General features: G+C 33.7%; 1 protein-coding gene and 2 long non-coding RNA genes across 3 annotated transcripts; 1 reads left to right on the forward strand and 2 right to left on the reverse strand.

The window, feature by feature from the left end:
• Positions 1–3,157: 3,157 nt before the first annotated feature.
• Positions 3,158–3,533, reverse strand: LOC113719262 (uncharacterized). The gene is made up of 2 exons (XR_011825589.1): positions 3,374–3,533; positions 3,158–3,298 (listed from the first exon to the last, which is right to left on the reverse strand). It is a non-coding gene; the product is annotated as an uncharacterized lncRNA (long non-coding RNA).
• Positions 3,534–3,781: 248 nt separating this feature from the next.
• On the reverse strand, positions 3,782–5,461 carry LOC113718175 (uncharacterized). Its single transcript, XM_027243094.2, has one exon. The coding sequence runs from the start codon at positions 5,459–5,461 to the stop codon at positions 3,782–3,784; it is 1,680 nt and encodes a 559-aa protein (XP_027098895.2).
• Positions 5,462–7,222: 1,761 nt separating this feature from the next.
• LOC140021750 (uncharacterized) lies at positions 7,223–11,547 on the forward strand. The gene is made up of 2 exons (XR_011825720.1): positions 7,223–8,390; positions 9,233–11,547. It is a non-coding gene; the product is annotated as an uncharacterized lncRNA (long non-coding RNA).
• The last annotated feature ends 9,317 nt before the right edge of the window (positions 11,548–20,864 follow it).

Consider the following 20,864-nt stretch of genomic DNA (forward strand, 5'->3'; position numbering starts at 1 on the left):
GATTATTACTCTTGGTTTAGACATTGTTTGTGTTTATAATTTTGAGTCGTTATAAGATGATTATAAATTGACTGTATAAATACGGTAATTTAATTATTTAGAAAATAAAATGAATTCCAAATTTATTTGAATTTGTTCTATTCCACAAAAATATAAATTGCAAAGATATGGAAGCAAACAGAACAGTTTTGAAAATAGTTTTAAGATTATCGATAAAGTGATCTTGCTTATGCAAAATATCAAACACTAAATCTAAATCATATTGATTAGTGCTATGAGGTTGCAAAGTATACAAACATAGAAAAAGAGGGGCTAAATCCAGCCCTTAGTTTTTATACATTAAACCAAAACTTTTTGTAGCATTTAAGTTATCTCTCTCCATAATGAAAACAAGAACAATAATATCTTTTCCTAAGAAATATAAATTATATACCCTAGTTTTTATGTTAGTTCTACAGAGAAATTTCTTTCTATTTTATATCATTCTAATATTTATGTTTCTTTGAAGTTGCTTTAAAATATATAATTTTTCTACTTTCCTTTAATGAGCCTACTAACTTTATTTTGTTAAACCATTTTTTGTACTAATTTACACATAATCAAATGATAGACGATGTGAGGACCCGAAAAATTTCTTTATTTTATTTTATTTTATTTTATTTTTTCGAATACATTTTCGTTACTTTACCCTATTGCCTTCATTTTCTAGATATTTTTACAAGTGAGTCAAGTTTTTAAATCATTTTCCTTGTATAAATTAGTACATGTTAAATTCGTAATGTATTATGGAAGTGGAACCCACTAGTGAGGTATGTGCGATAAATTTTTGAAAAATATGAGGAGTTTTGTGCAAAGGGATATTATTTTATAAGTTGTTAAGAGATAATTAGAGGTTGGCTAGATATTTTAGTGATCGGAAAACAATAGGATGAGGATTAACCCTTAGAGGCCATTTGTCATTAAAGCATTGGACCATTGACTTTGACTAACACCTTTCTTAACCTTTTATTAACAAAAAATTGACCAAATATCCTATCATCTTCTCCCCTCTCTTGGCCTACTCCTTGGAGAGAAAAAAAGGAAGGAAAACTTCATCTTCAACCTCTAGTTCTTGCTTGAATCTTGAGTTTTCACCTTAATCTTGCAAATCACTCCATAAAAGTTGACACTTAGGGAGGATTAAGGGCTTTGGTGGAAAGATTTTGGAGAAAGAAGCACTTGGTTGCCATATCTTCATAGGGTTTCAAGGTAGGTATATCAAGATGCCCTCTTTTCTTTTAATACTTGCATAAGAGTGGATTTAGAGCTTGATTTTGGTAGTTTTCATAAGAAATTTCATGGTTTGAGTGGTGATTCAAAATTTTCAGTTTTGATGGTGAAATTTCAGCTTTTATATGATGCTTTGAGTTTGGCCATAATTTAGTAGCTTTGCCATGTGAATCTTCTAGCTTTCATAAGTTATTTTGGCTTGCTTATGGAAAATTTCAGCCTATAGTTGAAATTTTCAGCTTAGGATTTCAAATTTTAGCTTTGTTGTGGTTGATTTTGAGCTAGAAAATTTGATATTTTGAATGGTTTTGTGGCCTTAAACAAGAGTACTTTATAGCTTGTAACTTGTGGTTGTGATTGAGGTTGGATTGATATGAATATTGGTGTTGAGTTTGGATGGAAAAGTTAAGAAAATAAGAGGAAGTGTTGCTGAAAATTTTCCCACAGGAGACTCTAAGCAGTCTTGAAAAATCTGTTATATCTTGGTGTAGAAAAATCCAAATTGAGTTTCGCTTATTGCGTTTGAAACTAAATTTAGAGTACATTCTACCGTGAAAATTTCAGAATTTTTCTTAATTCCTATGAATATCTACACGATTTTCCAAAGTTGACTGAATTTTCACACCTGCTTTTTTTTTTCTACTTGATGAAACAGTAACTTGAAACTGGAATTCGACTGATTGATGGACAAAATTATACAAATATGTATTCTGGAAAATTGTAGTCCTTTGAATCTATTTTCCAATGGTATAAATTTTATAAATTTTGGACTTAAGAAACTTGTGATATGATTTTTCAAACAATGTCGTGCAAAACTGGAGAAAATTCTGTTTCCTAAACTTGTTCTTGCTTCCATTTCCAACTTTAAGTTGGAGTTGTTAAACCATTTTGAGCTTGGTTTTATGAGTGGAATTGAGGTTTAAATGAAAGGAAATAAGTTTCTTCAAATGATTTTAGGTCGGACAATTTTCAACTTTGTATTTTGAAAGTCTTGTTCTAATTTCTTCAAACGTTTGCTCTTGTACTCCAAATGACTTTTGCAACGTTGATTTAGTAAGCACATGAGGTTTCTTCCTCGATTTCAACAAGAAAATATTATATTTTGATAGGTTATACTGGCATAAAACTTGTAAATTGATGCATTTTCTAAATGAAGTTTTGAAACCTCAATTTCTTCATGTATTTTGGCTTTGTATTGCTAGTCTTTTAATATAGTATATGACCACAGGACTTGAGAGAATTCAAGAGGACGAACCAGGGTTAAAGTGAAGGGTTTCAATTGATTGGTGAGTGTTCCAATTCATGTTATTTGATTATGCATGACTTGAGAAAATGTTATTATTTGCTTAAGTGCTCTCCTTTGAATGACATGCTAATAAGTGAATGACTGTTGTGATTTTCTTATTTTGTTAATCTGCTATGAATGCATGTTCACATTGCATGAATGCGTGATAAATGTGCAAAAATGTAAGCTGATGTGTACTTTATCGCATCAGCTGAACTGAGCTTAACCCTATGCTGGCACCAGGGACGGAGCCAGAAATTTATTTTTGGGGGGGCTGAAGTGTATTAAAAATTTTTTTTTGTGACGAAATAAATATATTTAATAAGTAAAATTTAGAATCAATAATTATAAAAATAATAAAAACATATAATTATACATACCCAAAAATTTGTTATTGATTAACACTTGAAGTATTGGTAGTTGTTGCACTCGAATAACGAAGAGGAGGCAATTGCATTCTGCGAGTCTTCATCCGTTGAAAACGCTGCAATATTTGCTCATTTTCAATTGTTGCAAAAATATCCTTCTCGATGTATACAACCAGACAGTCATTCATCCACTCGTCTCCCATTTTGTTGCGCAAATCAGTCTTGACAATATTCATTGCAGAAAATACTCTTTCAACAGAAGCAGTCGCAACTGGTAGAACTAATGCCAACTGGATCAGACGATAAACCAATGGAAAAACTGTATTTTTACCAGTTTTAACCATTTGTTGAGCAAGACTTCCCAAATCTCCAACTTCTGAAAATTGAGGATCGCGTTGCACATTATAAATATAATTTCGAAGTTGAGACTCAAGATATAAATAATCGTTACTTGAGAAGTCTTCAGGATATAAATCAGCAAGACGGAGTAGTTTCTGCACATTGAATTGAGAGAAAGAACTTTTTGGATCAAGACATGCTATGCAACTAAGCAATTCCGTGCTAACTTCCGAGAAACGATTATTCATCTCTTGTATAATTAAATCAACAACCTGACATCACAACAATAATAAAATTAATAACTAAGAAAATCTGCTAACAAGTAACAAATGTAATGAAATAATAATTTCAAAAATAATACCTCACAAAAAATTTACACGCGATAATGATGAAAATTAGTGATGGTTTGACCTCTGCGACTGCGCCTGGCATTGCCACGGATTGCTATACTGTCTTCCATATCAATCACGGGAATCATATTCAACTCACAAAAATCGTTGACTTCATCTAAAATTATTTGTCATCCCTCTTCCCTAAAGTCTTGCAATTGAGATTTCATAGTATCAATCAAACTCATGGCTTGGACAATATTTTGATCCCTTTGTTGCAAAACAAGTGACAAGTCATTTGTGATTCCCAATAAATACTTCATCAGGTGCAATGCAAAAACAAACTCATAATCATTCATTCTATCAATCAAACCCCTGGCCATGCCTCTATTGTCAGAAGTGGTGGCATCATCTTGTATATTTCCCAATATTCCAATCACCGAAGCCCACATAGAGGATAGACGAAGTAATGTTAGATAGTGTGATCCCCAACGAGTATCCCCTGGTCTTGCTAAACTAGTTTCTTGATTTTTGCCTTTTCCACTAATAATATCTCCACTGTCTAAAAGTGTAACAATCTTATCATGTTCTATTTGTCTTAATTGATCTCTCCTTTTACATGATGCTCCAGTTAAATTGACAATCATAGAGACATAGACAAAGAATTCACTGACAATGATATTTTCCTTAGCAACAGCAACAATAACTAACTGGAGTTGGTGAGCAAAACAGTGAATATACATCGCATAGGGATTTTCTTGTAATATAAGGGCCTTCAAACCATTGAACTCACCTCGCATATTTGAAACTCCATCATATCCTTGACCTCTCAATTTGGATAATGATAATCCGTGTTGCGCGAATAAAGAATCAATTGCATCTTTCAAACAAAGAGATGTGGTGTCAGACACATGTACAATTGCAAGGAAACGTTCAATCACACGCCCTTCTTTGTTCACATATCTCAAAACAACTCCCATTTGCTCTTTTACTGAACTGTCTCGAGACTCATCAACTATTAGGGAAAAATAATTGTCTCCAATATCATTGATTATAACACTTGTGATCTCTGAGGCACAAGCATGTGCCAGATCTTTTTGAATCATTGGAGAAGTTAGTTGATTATTTGCAGGAGCATTTTGATTTACAACCTCAAAAATCTCAGTATTTCGCTGGCTATACCACTCAAACAATTCAAGAAAATTGCCTCTATTTGAAGAACTAGTTGACTCATCATTTCCACGAAAAGCCAATCCTTGCTTCAAAAGAAAGCGGGTCACATCCAGAGCAGCAGTTAAACGGGTGCGATATGCAATATCTATTTCGCGCCCACAAGATCGTAGCACATTTGACACACTATGCCTTTGATCTTGAAAACTTTCAAACTGTATTCTAGCATCATTATGGCAACTATTCACAGCTCCAATATGTTCATTAAATCTTTCCATTGCCTCTTTCCAATTATTGAATCCCGTGTTTGTAAAGGCATCCTTTGCATATCGACCTCCCTTATTTTGTGTTTTGAAAAGAAAGCACCAAAAGCAAAACGCCGCATCTTTCGATATGCTATACTCTAACCATACAAACTTTTGATACCAACTATCTTGGAAACTTCTATGTTGTTTACCAAATGATGTTTTTGGATACATATGGCCAATCGGTTGGCAAGGTCCCCTAGTCAAATACTCTCTTCGGACATGGTCTCGAAGAGAAATATCAAATTTCTCAACTGATTTTCGTAATCCCGGATCACTAACAATATCATTTAAATTCAATTCCACACAAGATTGATTTTGAACTGGTTCACTAATATTAGGCTCATTTGAAGATTCACCACTACGAACTCGTTTAGGTTTAAAGAATCTCTCCATTTTCTGTCACAATTAAATAATTGTGGTTAAATTCAATAAAATTATGCAATTCAATAATCAATTAATTTAAAATTCATATAAATAATTCTTTAATTTAATAATAAATTCATATTACTTATATTTCTCAATTTATAAAATTCATTATATAAAATTATCAAAAAGTTAAAATAAGGTACAACTAAATACCCATATAATCTCTAATTCAATCTCATAAAATTTTGAATTTATATTTACATTCAAAATTTCTAATTCACATAATTAATTCTTAAAATTTCAAATATAAAACTAACAAAATTTTAAAAACTAAATACAACCTAAAATCTATACAATTTCTAAACTAATTTCTAATTTAAATTTAATATCATTAAATTTTTTAATGTAATCTTTCAAATTCTTAAATTACATTAACATAAACTAAATAAAAATTAATCTTAATCAAATTAATATCAAGATACTCAAAATTCAAAAATAATTTAAACATATAATTAACAAAAATATAAAGATGAATATTGTAATTTAAACCAAAAAACTAACCTAAAAGATTTATGTGAATGGAATGGTGGAGAGTTGGAGTCTTGGAGCCTTGAATTGAAGGCTTGAAGCAAGATGGTAGAATCTCAACTGAAGCTTCTTGGAGTTCTTTGAGCCTGGCGTCTTCTTCTTGGAGTTTGAGTCTTGTTTGCCCTTTGGCACTGGCGGCGTGCTTTTGCATCAGATGAAGCCTTAGGGCTTCATCTGATGTATTTTTTTTTCCCCTCATTATACAAAATGACGTCGTTCCACTAAAAGTGAAACGACGTCGTTTTGTATTTAGAGGGCAAAAAAAAAAATTCAAAATGAAATGGGTCATCTTCTTCCTCAGCAGTCAGCACGGCAGCGGCTTTCCAGCTCTTCTTCACTTCCTCTGCAGCATTCATGGAGCCATGGAGGATGGTAGATCTGGATCACCGTGGGAGGGCTGGGCTGGGCTGGGCTGGCCGCCGGAATCCCCTATATATAGGGGGTTTTCGCGCTGCTTGGGGGGGGGGGGCTTAAGCCCCCACCAGCCCCCCCCTTAAATCCGTGGCTGGCTGGCACCCTATTCGAGACCTGCCATTTGCAAGGTCGGATGAGCTGGATAGCTTTGGGTTTATAACTTACCAATGTTAAGTGCAAAACTCAAAACTCTTTGCCGAAAGGTCTCGAGTACAATGTTTAATGTTTAATGTTAAATGAGGGGATTGTTGATTTTTCGGAGTGTAGACACCAAAATTTCATTTATTTTATTCAATTTTAGCTTTATTCTTGTTTTATTTTATTTTATTTTATTTTATTTTAATTGATAGTTAATGTTCATTTTTTTTATATAAATTAGGTTTATCATTTTCATTTTTAAGGTAATTTTGCATTAAATTTCTAAAAAAGGAAAAATTCTCACAAAAATTCAAAATTTGTCTTTATACCTTTTAGATTCATTTTTTTTAAGATAAATAAAATTGTGCAATGCAGTTACAATTAGGAGTTAACATTTTTTTGTTGTTTATCTAAATTGATTTTGGAAAAAATATATAATAAATAAATAAAAATAAGAAGATAAGTGTATTAGGGAATTATTAAACAAGTGTTTTAGGGGATCATTAGACAAGTGTATTAGGGGAATATTAGACAAGTGGAGTACATGCAAATAGGACAAATGTCCTCATTCTTGGTTGACAACACATGCAAGGGGTGGTTAAGTGGCTAGACACTTGGAAGTCTAAGATAATCTAGAAAATTTGGGAAACAAAAAAAAAAAAAAAAAAAAAAAAGAGGGCCGGCTAGAAGGGAAACTAAGGAAGAGAACGGGAAAGAAACAAGCGAGAGAGTCTTGGCTGAGGGAGGAAAAGAAAGCTAAGGTAAGAAACAAAGAAAATGGCAGCGAGAGGAAGAGCAAGATTGAACAAAGGAGGGGCTACGGGCTGGAGGAGAAAAACTGGGAAAAAAGAAAGGGGGGAACCAAGAAAAAAAGCTACGGGCTTGAGGAGAGAAAAACTGGAAAAGAGATTGGGAGAGGGTTGTGAGGAGCTTTGGGAAGACAGGAAAAAGAGAATGGCGGCTGGGGGTTGGAGGAAAAAAGCTACGAGAGCTGGCGGTGAAGCTTTGGGAAGAAGAAGGAAACTGAAAACAAAAAAAACAAGGGAAGCTACGGGCTGAGGAACCAATAGAGGGAGAGGAAACCAAAGAGAGCAAGGAAAAATCTGGAACTAAGCAAGGAAAATCTGGGAAAAGTTTACGGGCAAGAAACCAGAGGAAGAAAGGCAAGAGAGAGGGAAGAGTTTCGAGGGAGAAAGGAGAAAAAGCTTGGGGGAAATCTGGAAAAAGGAGGAAAACCAGAGGGAAAAGCTACGGGTAACAAGAGAGGGAGGAGATTGAGAGAAGGTGGAGGCTGCCAAGAAAAAAAGAAAGGGAGAGGGGCTGTGGAAGGAAGAAACCGAGAGAGCAAGAGAGATTGCTGAGGAAAAACCAAGGAAAAGAAAAGGAAGAAGGTGGCGGATGAGTAGGGAAAAGCAAGGAAAAGAAAGAAAAGAGAGGAGAAAAGAGGCGGAGCAAGAAAGACACAGAGAGAGAAGAGGGAAAAATAGAGGAAAAAGGAGATCAAAAGAAAATTTTTGCTGGAAGAAACCCTGGGCTCAGGCTGATTCATCAGCCTGATTCGTCTCCAATTTCTGATCATATTTCAGATTTTCAGGGAGGTTTCTTCGTTTCTGAAATATCCTGGACTGCAATGGAGAAGTTTTTGTTCAGAAATAATTCGGGAAAAACAACTCCAGACCTGTTGAATTGAAGCTTCAAGTCGCGGCACCGTCAGTCCCGGGAGAAAATTTTGCAGCTTCCCACCAGTAGCTTTTTCGCACTTGAATCTGCTTATCTTACCGTGTCACGTGTTGTTCCATCGTTCAAAACATCAGAGGTAATCTTTAAACTCTCTTCCGTCATACAAGTTCGGATTTATGACAGATTTCTTCCTTTTTGCTCTCTGCATTTTGTGTTCTTCCTTTGCTGTTTTTTCTCCATTTTTCTGTTATAATCTTGCGATAAAGTGTAGCATTTGATCTGTTTGACGTTGGGAGTTGCATATTTAGGTTGTTTTGGTTCAAAGTTGATGTTTGGTTGGATGTTTTGTTTGATGAAATTGCGGTGGGCATGAAACCCAGAAACGTTGCAGAGAAAGCTAATAAAGAAGAAAGCTTGCCTCGATGCTTTGCATGAAAAATTCCAGAAATTGCACTTTAGCCCCTACTTTTTTAACTAATGCCACTATAGCCCAGAAAATTGGAAAATTAATCATTTTTGTCCTTTATCATGTTATTTTTCTTTGATATGATTTAATGTGATTTTTGGATAGATTTTTAGTGAATTTTAGGATAAAATTTGAGGTTTAATAGTTTTGAGAGATTTATGATTATGATTTGGATTTTTAGTGAAATTTTGGGTATTTTTGTTGTTTAATTGTAACAAATGGTTTTTCATTTATTTTTTGTGAATTTTAGTTTTCTTTTGGTAGGTTTCATTCTTAAGCCATTAATTTTAATTTATTTTAATTTAGACCCCTAATATTTGTAATAATAATAATTTGACCCCTCAAACTTCTTTAATTATTTCAATTGGGTCCTTGTTGGTTTTAATTTATTGAATATGGGTTGTTTATTTTTATTTGAATGATTTGATTGATTCAATTTCGTGTTTATTTCCATTTCATGTGATTATTTGTTAATTAAAGCGATGTCTTGACCCTTTTTCTTTATTTTGGAGGGTAAATAAGGAAAACTTCACTTCATTAGGTCACCAATTTAAGGGAGGTATACTCTACTCTTTATTTTGATTTTACTTGATCCTATGTGCTCCTATGTGACTTTATGTGCGTAATTGCATTCTTTTTGAATGTTTTTATTTCATTTATTTATTTAGTCACTTTAATTGTTTTGATTTTGTATATTTATTTAATTTTTATTTGGAAGGCAATTAAATGCCAAAATTGTAATAGTTAGGTTATTATTTCATTTCATTTCATTCTTTTCCTTTTTAAATTGTTGTTAGGGCCCCCAAATGTAATAGTTAGGGCTTTATTTGCTTTGTGTGTTTTGCATGCTTATGTGTTTACTTGTTACTCGCTTTCTTAGAACCTTGCATCTAGATATCATGCCTATGTGCTATATGCTATATGTGATTTATGTGTTTATTTGTTTTATTATATTTTACATGATTTATTTGATTGTAATAAATGCATGTCATTACCACACTAGTCCAACGCTAGTTGTAGCCCCCTTTTCTTCCAATTTCACACTAGTCCAACGCTAGTTGTGGCCCTCCTCTCCGATTTCTCACTAGTCCAACGCTAGTGAGAGTTTATAGACATAGGCTAGTCCAACGCTAGACCCTTAGGAACCATCCACGCGTTAGATTATGTTTGTGTGACAAAGCACTACATTTCATGCATAGTTTCTACTTTTGTAGGGTTTTTTTATTTTACATGACATTCCCCTTATATGTATATCCCTTATCCCATATTTTCCTTATATGTATATTCCTTACCCCCTATGTATGAATCATGACATTAGACTTGCATTTCATTTAAGGAAAGTTAGAACTAGGTTAGATCATTTTGCTTGATTAGATAGGAGAAATACCCCTCGAATATGGGATATGGATGAATATGGTTTTCTAACCTTAGCACGCTCGTATTCCCTCTATTAAAGGGAAAATTAAAGTCATGAATTTTAGCCCCCGCACCCGTTATGATGCATTCCTTTAGATCATGTATATTTGTATAATTATTATTTTCTTTTATTTTCTTCGGGTCTCATATTTTTGCATATTTGTGACCTCTTCAAAGAGTCACTCTTGGGCATCACAATTAATGTGATTTGCACCAATCAAGCTTTTGAAGAGATATTCCGACCCCCGACATCCTCCTAGACTTAGGTTTTTGCATCCATATAGTGACATCCAAATGTGATAAATTCCTAAGTTAAAATAAGAAAATTTTTTGACTAAACCACGCAACTAGCCTTGGTTAGGTTGAAAGAGTGCCTTGGATTTTATCCTTGCCTTCCCTTTCTTCAAATGTGACTCCTGGCCTCTTTTCTCTTGATTTTCGCAGACTTGGAGTCGTTTAAAAAGGGTTTTCTCTATTTTTTCTTTAAAAATTCATTTTATGTGACTTGGTACACCTTAACTCAATACCAAGTGACGACTCCTATTTTTTTCTTAAAAACCCTTTTTAAACTATTATTTTTGGATCAAAATCGTCGCACTTTAAGTCCCATTTAGGCTCATTTTCTTTATTTATTTTCTAAAGATCAAAAGCTCCTTTTTACTCAAAATAAATCAAAAACCCATTTTTCAATCAAAAATCAATCAAAAATTCATTTTTCTAAACACATTACATTTTCATTTAAAAATGGGGCGCGACACGGAGGGCATAAGGTGAATGTTAAATGAGGGGATCGTTGATCTTTTGGAGGACATAAGGTGGGAGTTCGGAGGTTATAAGGTGGTAAAATGTAGAAGATTGTTTATTGGTAGTTATAAGGTGAATGTTGCTCTTTGTGAGCCCCGTATCCTTTTAATGTTTAAATTATTGTTCATTCTTGTATTTACTTGAACGAATGATTGAATGCACGCATGAATGTTATTGTTTATCAAGTATTTTACGTTGAAAGATTCCTATTACAATTAATTGCTCTACTACTAGTTTCTAAAGTTGAGTATCGATTTACTTGAACCTATATTAGTTGGGAAATCGTGCTTACATGTTAAATTGTGTTATTCTCTTATTTTGCTTGTTTACCTGGAATGCTCACTGGACGTAAGCTCATCCCACGTTTTGTTTTCCTTAACAGGATTCGGATCCGAGAGTGCTCAAGAATACTGTTGGAATGTGTTGAGAGACTTTAAGTTTTTATTTTAGTAGAAATGACTGTAGTGTATATATTTTTGGGTTGTAATTAAGATAGGCGCCGAATGATGAATCTTTTGTACATGAACCTATGTATTAGCTTTTGGATGTATGTAAGTGTTATTTTGGGGTGTAATGAATATTATTTTGGTTAGTTTAGAAATTTCAAGTAATTCTTGCTATGGATCGTAGTGAGTCCTGGCGAAAGTTGGGCAGGCGGTCTGCTGACCCCTCTGGTTTGCCTTTGGGGAAAATAGGGCTATCACAGATGATCACATGAAAAAGGTTAGGGATAATTTCAAAAACCTTCCTTGAGTCTTCTGACAATTTCACTTATACGAACCCTGCCAACTCTATGACAATACCTGTAAGAGACAAGTTCAAAAATTTAGAATATGGTATCATAGTTTGATGAACTCCAATGGATGAGTTGATGATGATATGATGAACTCCAATGGATCAACCATTTTATGACTTGAACATGAACCATCGGGACCTAGTTTAGAGTACCGGATTATAAATGATCAAGGACAGTTAGAAGAGTAGGAGAATACCACAATCTAGTGCATTTCTAAATTGATAAATCAATTGAAACTGAAGAATCTTCTTAAGTATTCAAGTTTGGAACTCTTGAACAAGAGACTCGCGAAACACAAAGTATTTGCTGAAATTTTCTTAATTCATCATTCACTATGAAAAACATTGACACTTAAGGCTTTATATAGCTTTTACAAAACTCAAAACCTAACTCAACTATAACTAAGACTTAACCTAAGTTCGGCTAAGAATAACAACCCTAACTTGACTCAACTAACCTAACACTAATTCGACTCCAACATTGGTCTGCATAACCTTTAGCCGTTTATTCAACCAAACTAACAACTTAAATTAATTCCAAACTAACCCTAGTTATGCAACCAAAATTGTTGGAATTAATTTAGAGAATGACAACATAAATCCTAATAACAATTATAACCAATAAACGAACTAAAACATTGGAAAGGATCCGGATGTGATGAACTCCAATGGATGATTTGATGATGATGTGATGAACTCCAATAGATCAACCATTGATACGACTTGAACATGAACCATCAGGGCCTATGTTCACATCATTCACTTAGCTCCCCTCAAATTTGAAAACTTAGTAAAATATCTATAATGCCCTCTACTTTGTAGGCAATTTTAAATTTAAGGCAATAAATTTACAAAACCCAAAAAAATCTATTTTCTATCTCTTATTTATTTTGGCTTCTCTATTTTCTAGTTAACATAACCTCTTTTTATTATCTTCACTTTTGTGGATATTAGCAAATAGAGATTACAAAATCAATAGAGGGAGTAGATTATATGTCAAACTAGAAGGAAATGAAGAGACTTGCAGTGATAGAGAAATATATAATGAAATTGATGGTTGAAATAGAAAAAAAATAAAGATGTGGAATTTGTCATATTTTGTTTGTTTTCAAGAAAAAATTTTATAAAATGTCCATAATTACATAAGAATTTCTTTTAGTAGATTAGAAATTTTTAATTATGATATTATTGTGGAGGTAGAATTTATTATTTACTTCAGAAATATTAATATTTTTAAGGACATAGAAAGGTTGTAATAGTGGTTCTAGATCAGATTAACTTGTATTTAAAAAGTATTTGAGCATTGATATTTAATTTGGAAGATAAAATTGGTTGTCAATGGGGTTTTTGTGTGTGTATTTTTTTTTTGTTTTTCACGTGGTAAGTATTGATACTATATATACAATTTGGGATCGACGGTTACTTAATTTTAGAACTTATGCTTGGATTGTTATTAGAGATTAGACTTGCTGATTTGTGCAACGTGTGGAAGAAAATGATTGAGTGTAATATATTTTTCTTTCTTAGTTTTGTACAAAAGGGAAATTTAGGATTTTTGTGAGAAAATTTATCTTGTTGGACCTACAAGGTTACTAAATAATAAAAGTAAGGGAGGTATATGTAATTTTTAAAACTTGAGGGGAGTTCTATGTAATTGTTAAAAACCTTATAAGAGGTTTGTGAGATTTTAATTGATTGTTCCATCTTGAAAACTATAGAGATTTTTGTGACGCCCCCACTTCTCCCTAAGGCGAACCAAAGGGTATCCGCAGGACGCCTGCCCAGCTCTTACCAAGACTCACTACAATCCATAATTCAAAAGTTCGGAATGTTTCAAATAACTTCAATACATAATTAAAGTATTCCAAAATATCTCACACTTACAATTAGTTAGCTTTCAAACTTAAATACAATCCAACGGAATATGTACTATAGGCATCAGCTATAATACAACTTAAAGTCTTTAAAAGAAAACAATCAAATACTATTCACGAGCATTCTTGGTCTCGAACCCTGTTAAGGAAAACAAAAATGTGGAATGAGCTACACAACCCAGTGAGGTTCTAAGACACTCTAGCAGTTCTAATAAATCAAACAAGTTAGGCATGATACATATATGGTTCACGATTGCACATTGACACATTAACATGAGACAGTTATCATGTTACGAGTAATTTGAGCATATCACAGGCATGGCTCATGGGTTGCACATTGGCACATTAGTATGAAACAGTTATCATTATGCAAAATAAACACACATTGAAGGATACGGTGTTCCAATAGAACCATTTCGGTCAACTGCACCTTATAACTTCAGAATCCCTTGGTTTGTCTGGCCATCACCTTATCCCTCCAGTGGTAGTACTCGAGTATACCGAAACGGTGTCCCAGGGTTCCAACCTACCCGACCGAGCCCAGTCCTGGCTCGAGTAGGTCAGTAACCAAGGGCAGGGCCCAATTCAGCTTAGAGCTTACAACATGCACAAGTAACCAAGTAAAACGGTAAATGGTAATAGTTCTCGGTTAACGGTAAAAATCTGTCATTTTAGTAGGTCGAGTGAGATAAAGTACACACTCGCCTTAAAATGGTGGACAATTTCATATGAGCAATTATAAGTAACATTTAACACGTAAACACGTAAGCAATATGCGGTAATTTCATATGGACATGTAATTTACGGTAATCAAGTAAACAGGCAATCAAGTAGTCAGGTAATCAAGTAAGCAGGTAAGCACGTAGGTAGGTAATCAAGTAGGTTGGTAAATGGTAAGTAATTACGGTTAACGATTAACGGTAAGTAATTACGGTTAATTGGCAAATATTTGCCATTTTAATAGGCCGCCATTGGCCATTTCCCACTTTTACCACTTAAGAGTCGAGGAGATTCACTCCACCCGACTTATGTAGTCATAGCATAATTAATCATTTAAACACTTCACGTAAATATGCAATTCAAGTATTTCATGTCGAGTAATTCAAGTATACCTTACTTAAATATGCATGAGTGTGGTAAATACTTAACATGTAGCACTTAACACTTAATGATCATGGAATAAGCATGTCATAGACTTATTCAAATTACGTACTCCTATATGGAACACTCACCTAGTCAAAACAAGTGAGTAAGTGCTCAAACAAGTGTTTAGGCGTCCGCTCCGAGTTCCTCTTGAAGGTCCCCTTGAGTGCCTGAGGAAACAATAATCAACTTCACTCACAATCATGCATTTACCAAGAAGGGATGTACACTCATCTAGACTAAATCAAAGTCCTAAAAGAGAGTTTCAATTCCCTTAACTTGAGGTTCATGAGTGAAGTTTTAAAGTTCAAACAGAGAGACTAGTATTTCCATGAAATCGAGTTCAAAACGTTCAGTCGATATCGAGAAAAGAAGTCAAGTTTCCAAAATTTCATTTTCTAAGAAATTGACAAATTTCAGCTTTGTGTGTCAAACTTAGAAAAATCATATCTTGCACTCCGTAGGTCCAAAATTGGAAAAATTAGTATCGTTGGAAACTACTTCCAAAGTAGTAAAAGTTCCAAGAAGACATTTTTCCATGATTCCAAATGGAAGACATTCAAAATTCGGCTCAAAGTTGCTGTTTTGAGTCATTAAGATAGTTTTGGGGTTGGTTTTTGGCCAACTTTAAAAATCTGGAAAAATTCACAGAATGTGAACTAGCCTCTGAAATTTGGAATTCAATTAGATTTACAATCAAAGTTTAAAACACAAGAAACAGAACTAAAATCGGAGTTTTGAGCGTCAAGATATAGCAGCTCAAAGTTGGTTAAAAATGAAGACTGTTGGCCAATTTTCTAGATTTGGGGCATTATTTGGTCATTGAGTTGGCATTGAAAATACACCAAATTTGGTACACTAAATCTTCCATATGTGAAATATATCTTTACCAAATGTCACGCAAAAATTCACGTGAAAAGGCAGTTAACAAAACTACTGAAGTTTGTGAAATTTTCAAAGCAATTCTGCTCTCTTTCCTTTTAAAAGTTTTGTCTCACACAAATCAACCTTAATTAACTCAAATGTTGAAACCAATGTTCCATAAACATCCAATGAGAAATTTAGAGGCATTTGACATCAAAGTTTTTGAAACAAAACATCCCAAACAAGTTGGACCATTCGGCCGAGAGAAAGGAAGAGTTTTCCAGATTTGAATAGCAAACTTGGCACATTATTTGTATATCGAAATGGTCTTTGATGGACACCAAAATTGGTACAATTCTACTTCCATATGAGGACTACTCCTCTATCAAATTTCACTTTAAAATTCACACGGGAAGGTAGTTTACTAAACTACCAAAGTTCAAGAAAATCTCAAGACCAATCTGTCTTTTGCTTTCTTCTTCTCTTTCAAACATTTTGCTCAATGAAAACGATTCAAATCTGGTTCACTTATAAAACAAAGGTCTAGGAAACATCCAAGATACATTTTGTAGGTGATGAACACTAAGAATTTCGAAACAACAAGTCCCAGTCAAGATTTAGACATTTACTAGCCAAAAGAGGGTTTCAAATCATTGAGTCAGTTTCGGATTTCGGCCACAACTCACTCAATTCAACTTGGAATTGAGCGTGGTTAGTGGCGTTGAAAACTAGATTCATAAAGATACAATTTCTTAGAAGAAATCATTTTCAAAATCTGTCCACAGCTAGCTCATATTTGAGCATCAATTTGCTTCTCAAAATAGAGCTCCCAATGTAGAAGCGAAACAGGACAGTCATGTTCAAACGATTGGTATGGACTACTCAGGTGGAATCAAAATGTTCATTTTATACCGTTGGAAAGCTGGGAATGTCTAGTTTCCAGTGCCACAAACGTACTCAATTTTGACGTCGGAGCAAAAAGTTATAGCCAAAACAAAAACACTGCTAGAGCAGTTACGGGAAAATTTTCAGTTTTTGCTGACTTCCGAAAACACATCATTTGGCCAACCAAATCATGAAATTTTTTGATGAAACTTTCTACACCACCCACACAACATGTATACATTATAAACAAGTCAATAGAACCACAAAATTTTGCTCTAAGGGTCACGGACATTCACAGGGGCAGAAACGGAAAGTTTTCCATCTTCACTCCCTTTGAGCTTTCATCCATAATATCACTCATTTCTACTAATTTAAGCACTAAACCAACATTAATAACATCAAAACACCACAAATCAGTCCATCAAGCCATAGTGGGAGTTCATAGAGCCCACACAACAACTTTCCAATATCAATAAAGCTACCCGCAAGAAGATATGAACTTATAAGTGCTATATTACTTCCATAAATCAAGATTTGAAGGTTTGATCATCACTTACTTTGCTAGATGTTTCAAGGCAGAATTTTTTGTCCTCCTTAGCCCAAGAAAAGCCGTGGAAAGCAAGCTCTTTTGTAACTTAAGATGATCACCAAGTGCTTAGCAAAGTGTGGTTGAAGTTTGAGGTGATTTGGTGAAGGATTGAAGCAAGATTTGATGAAGAAAAATGAAGAACTTTAGTTGTTCTTCAAGCTTAGGATGGCCAGCTGTCTTGGAGCAAAAGAAAGAGAGAGTGTGCTGCAAATAAAGCTTCCAAGAGAAGCTAAAATGTGTGGCTCTAAATTGGTTCAAAAGTCAAGTCTCTCTCCCATGCGTACGCGTGCGTTTCGTGCTCGATTCCTCTCGAGTTTATTTCACTTGTGCACTAAACCTTTAATGCACTTTCATTCATATTATTATTATTCACTCTTAATAGTCCCAAAATAAAGGTCTTAAGCCCCTCCATTAATTGCGCGCGTAAAAACGCGTACTTCCGATTTGTGCGCGATAAAGTGAAATTTCTAAGAATGTCTTATAACGATAGTATAACTAACTAATACTTGAGTACTTAAACATAAAAAAATACCTATTTTAAGACTAATGTATAAGTCTTCAATTTCCAAGCTCATTGCACCCTCGAATCGATTATTACCTCCAAACGCGCATTCACTATTCTCACTAAACGAGCTTTCAAAAATTAAATTTTGTAACAAGTCATTTTAAAGATACATGTAAGCCATAATTTCATGTATTTGGGTCTAAAAAGGTTGGAATAAAATATTCGGAGAAAACGGGTGCGTAAATAATTAATTAAGCCAGTAAACTAAAATAAAAATAAGAAAAATTCGGGTCCTCACAATTTTACTTTTAGAAACTTGAAATGCATAGACACTGCTATTTACATGCTTATTTGTAATTGAAAAACTTCTATTGCTAAATTAATCTGTAAATTAAAAAATTAATATTCTTAAGCACTTGTAAATTGTTTAAAATATTCTCTTCTAAATGGAGATATTTTTCTCCATTTTTTTTTACTTTGTCAACGTACATTACTTAGGGGGAGGGATCGATTGAGTTGATTTCGAAGGGAAAAGAAAGTGTAAGTGAGAGGTCCCACGTTCGAACTCTCCCACACACACTAAAGGGGAGGGAAAAAATATATGTTATTTAGAACTATAAGAAGAATCAAATAAACTTAATAAACAAGGGCATTGTTGTCCAATGGGCATACGGGGTGTTGATTTAGTCCCTCCCAGATAGAAATTGTTGAAGTTGACCAAAACAACAAGAACTAGAAAACAAAGGCAACCAAACATTGACTAGAACAATATAATTCTTTTTTCAAAAAGAAATTTAAAAAAAAAAAGAAACTAAAATTTATATAGAAGTGTAAGAATAGACATGTCAATTGGACCTTATAAGCCAAATTTGAGAGACACGAGTTCAACTCATTTCATGTAAAACAGTATTTAAATCTAACCTCAACACAACTATTCTGACAAATATTTAGATCCATCCTCAACTCAATTAACTAAGTTTTGGGTCAAGTTTATATCCTCACTTTTGCTTCTTAGATTCCTACTTCATCGTATGTAACACATTCACTAACCATGCAAATTCTGGTTAGTTGCGACCGTTTAGTGTAGTATATTGTATTTCACATGATTTTCTTTATCCCATCCTTTTACAATGTACATTATTCCCATTAAATAAATTATTGTTTTATTATAAAAAAATCAAAATTAGCCTACATAAGAGAGTAATAATAGGAAAGAATCTGGAATTTATATTCATAATTAACATCAGGTGTTCTTTAAATACTACCATCATACAGATATTAGGGGGTAGTAGAAAATTGAAACCTTAAAATGATTTGCTTATTCACTTAGGTTTTGTCAGTGTAAAAACTACTACCATGTCTATTACAAAAGACAAAACTAGTTGACAAATGGCAATGGTTAATAATTTCACATAAGCATTAATGACATACAACAAATTAAGAATCAGTGACGAAGAAGTTAGCCGTTGATAATAAAACAGAGTCACCTTTCTATATAAATGAAATTAGAGTTCTTTTCACTTTCACATTCAGAGTTCGAAATCCTAGATTGATAATTTAGGAATGGAAAGCGTACGGAAAAAGGGAGGAAGGATTTAGGAAAAAAAAATTAGATAGTAGAGGTTCACCAACGTGCATTATAGGGGCGTATGTATATAAATGAGATTGGACAAATGAAACTCGTTAAAGTGAAAATAAGTGATTGTAATTTACATTTGCGTGGCCTCTCTATGTAAATGGGATTGGACGGTTCGACAACTAAAGTGCAATAAAATGACCCGTCTTAAAAAATGAGATTGGAGAGTAAAGACCCACAAAAGCAAGCTACCGGTTGATAAGAAACAGAGTCGCCTTTTCACATGAATGAGATTGGACGATCGGGACTCACTAAAGAGCATAAAAGTAGCCCGTTTATACAAATGAGATTGGACAATTGAGACCTACTAAAGTGAAAATAAATGATTATATGTAATTTGAATTAGCATGGCCCCTCTATGAAAATATCCTGGATCGGAGTTATATTTGTAAGTGGAGCCTAATAGGATAATTGTTCTTGGGTCTATACATTACATGCGGCCGAATCCTTGGCGTTTTAACCTTGATCCAATAGGAGAATACCTTTTGGGTCAAACAAATGCCCTACACTCCCACTAGGGCTGCAAACGAATTAAATCGACTCGCGAAGTCAAACATCGAGATCGAGCTGATCAAGTCGAACTCAAACTCGAACTCAAATGTAAAATTACACACGTATATATATTCTTAATATTTTATTATTTTATTCATTTTTAAAAAATAAAATAATTATTTTTTATATTTTTTAAGCTCGAGCTTGACCTTAACATTTTGAACTCGTCAAACTCAAGCTCGAGTTCGAATTTTATAAAATTATGTTGAGACTCGACTCGATTAGACCGATACTCGATTCGACTCGGTTCGTTTGCATCCTTACCCCCAAGCCTAAACTTTTCAGGATTGAGAGTAGAATGATTGAAATAAATGTAGCAAGAACTAGAGTTGGTACTGAAAAGAAAACCCGAAGTCAAGTAGGTGCCAAAATCTAACAAGAGGACAGGGGCTCATAAGTTACTAGAACTCAAAACATAATGGAGGAGAGGTAGGAACAATTGCAGGAGATAACAATTGCTCATAGGTAGCAACCGTTTCAGAAGATTGATGGTCAAGATTTGATCAAAAAATAATGTAAGGTTTAGATTACATCTTGTATATTGTTTTACATCGTTTTTCATATCATGTGTGAGATTCACAAAATTTTATTCTATAATTACACGTTGTTGAAAGTGAATTATATTATGTACACACAAAATTATATTTTGTGCATTTTACACAAAATCGATCCGAACGATTTTTCTGATGATTGTTTGGACCCAGTGTCCAAACATAATTGACAAATACTGTGAACTTAAGATAATTGAGAGAAAAAGTTTTTTCCAACTCTCAAAAAATGAAGTTTATTTTCCAAATGAGGCTGCTTGCATTTCAAAAATGCAACTTTTGGAAAGTACGCATTTTATGAATGCGACTTTTGAAAACTCTTTGTGTTACGAGTTATTTTTTTTAATGGCCTATTTTACATTTCACATGCTAACCTTAATCACTTTGACTACTTCAGCCAAAAAAAAAATTATGAAATATTTTGCCTGCATATGCTAACCTTAATCACTTCAATTAACCTTTAATCAGACTGATAATTTTTTATGACTTTTTTTTTTCTTTACATTGAACATGCTAACCTTAATCATTTTGAT

This window comes from Coffea arabica, chromosome 11e, assembly GCF_036785885.1.
Source record: "Coffea arabica cultivar ET-39 chromosome 11e, Coffea Arabica ET-39 HiFi, whole genome shotgun sequence".
NCBI classification, from domain to species: domain Eukaryota; kingdom Viridiplantae; phylum Streptophyta; class Magnoliopsida; order Gentianales; family Rubiaceae; genus Coffea; species Coffea arabica.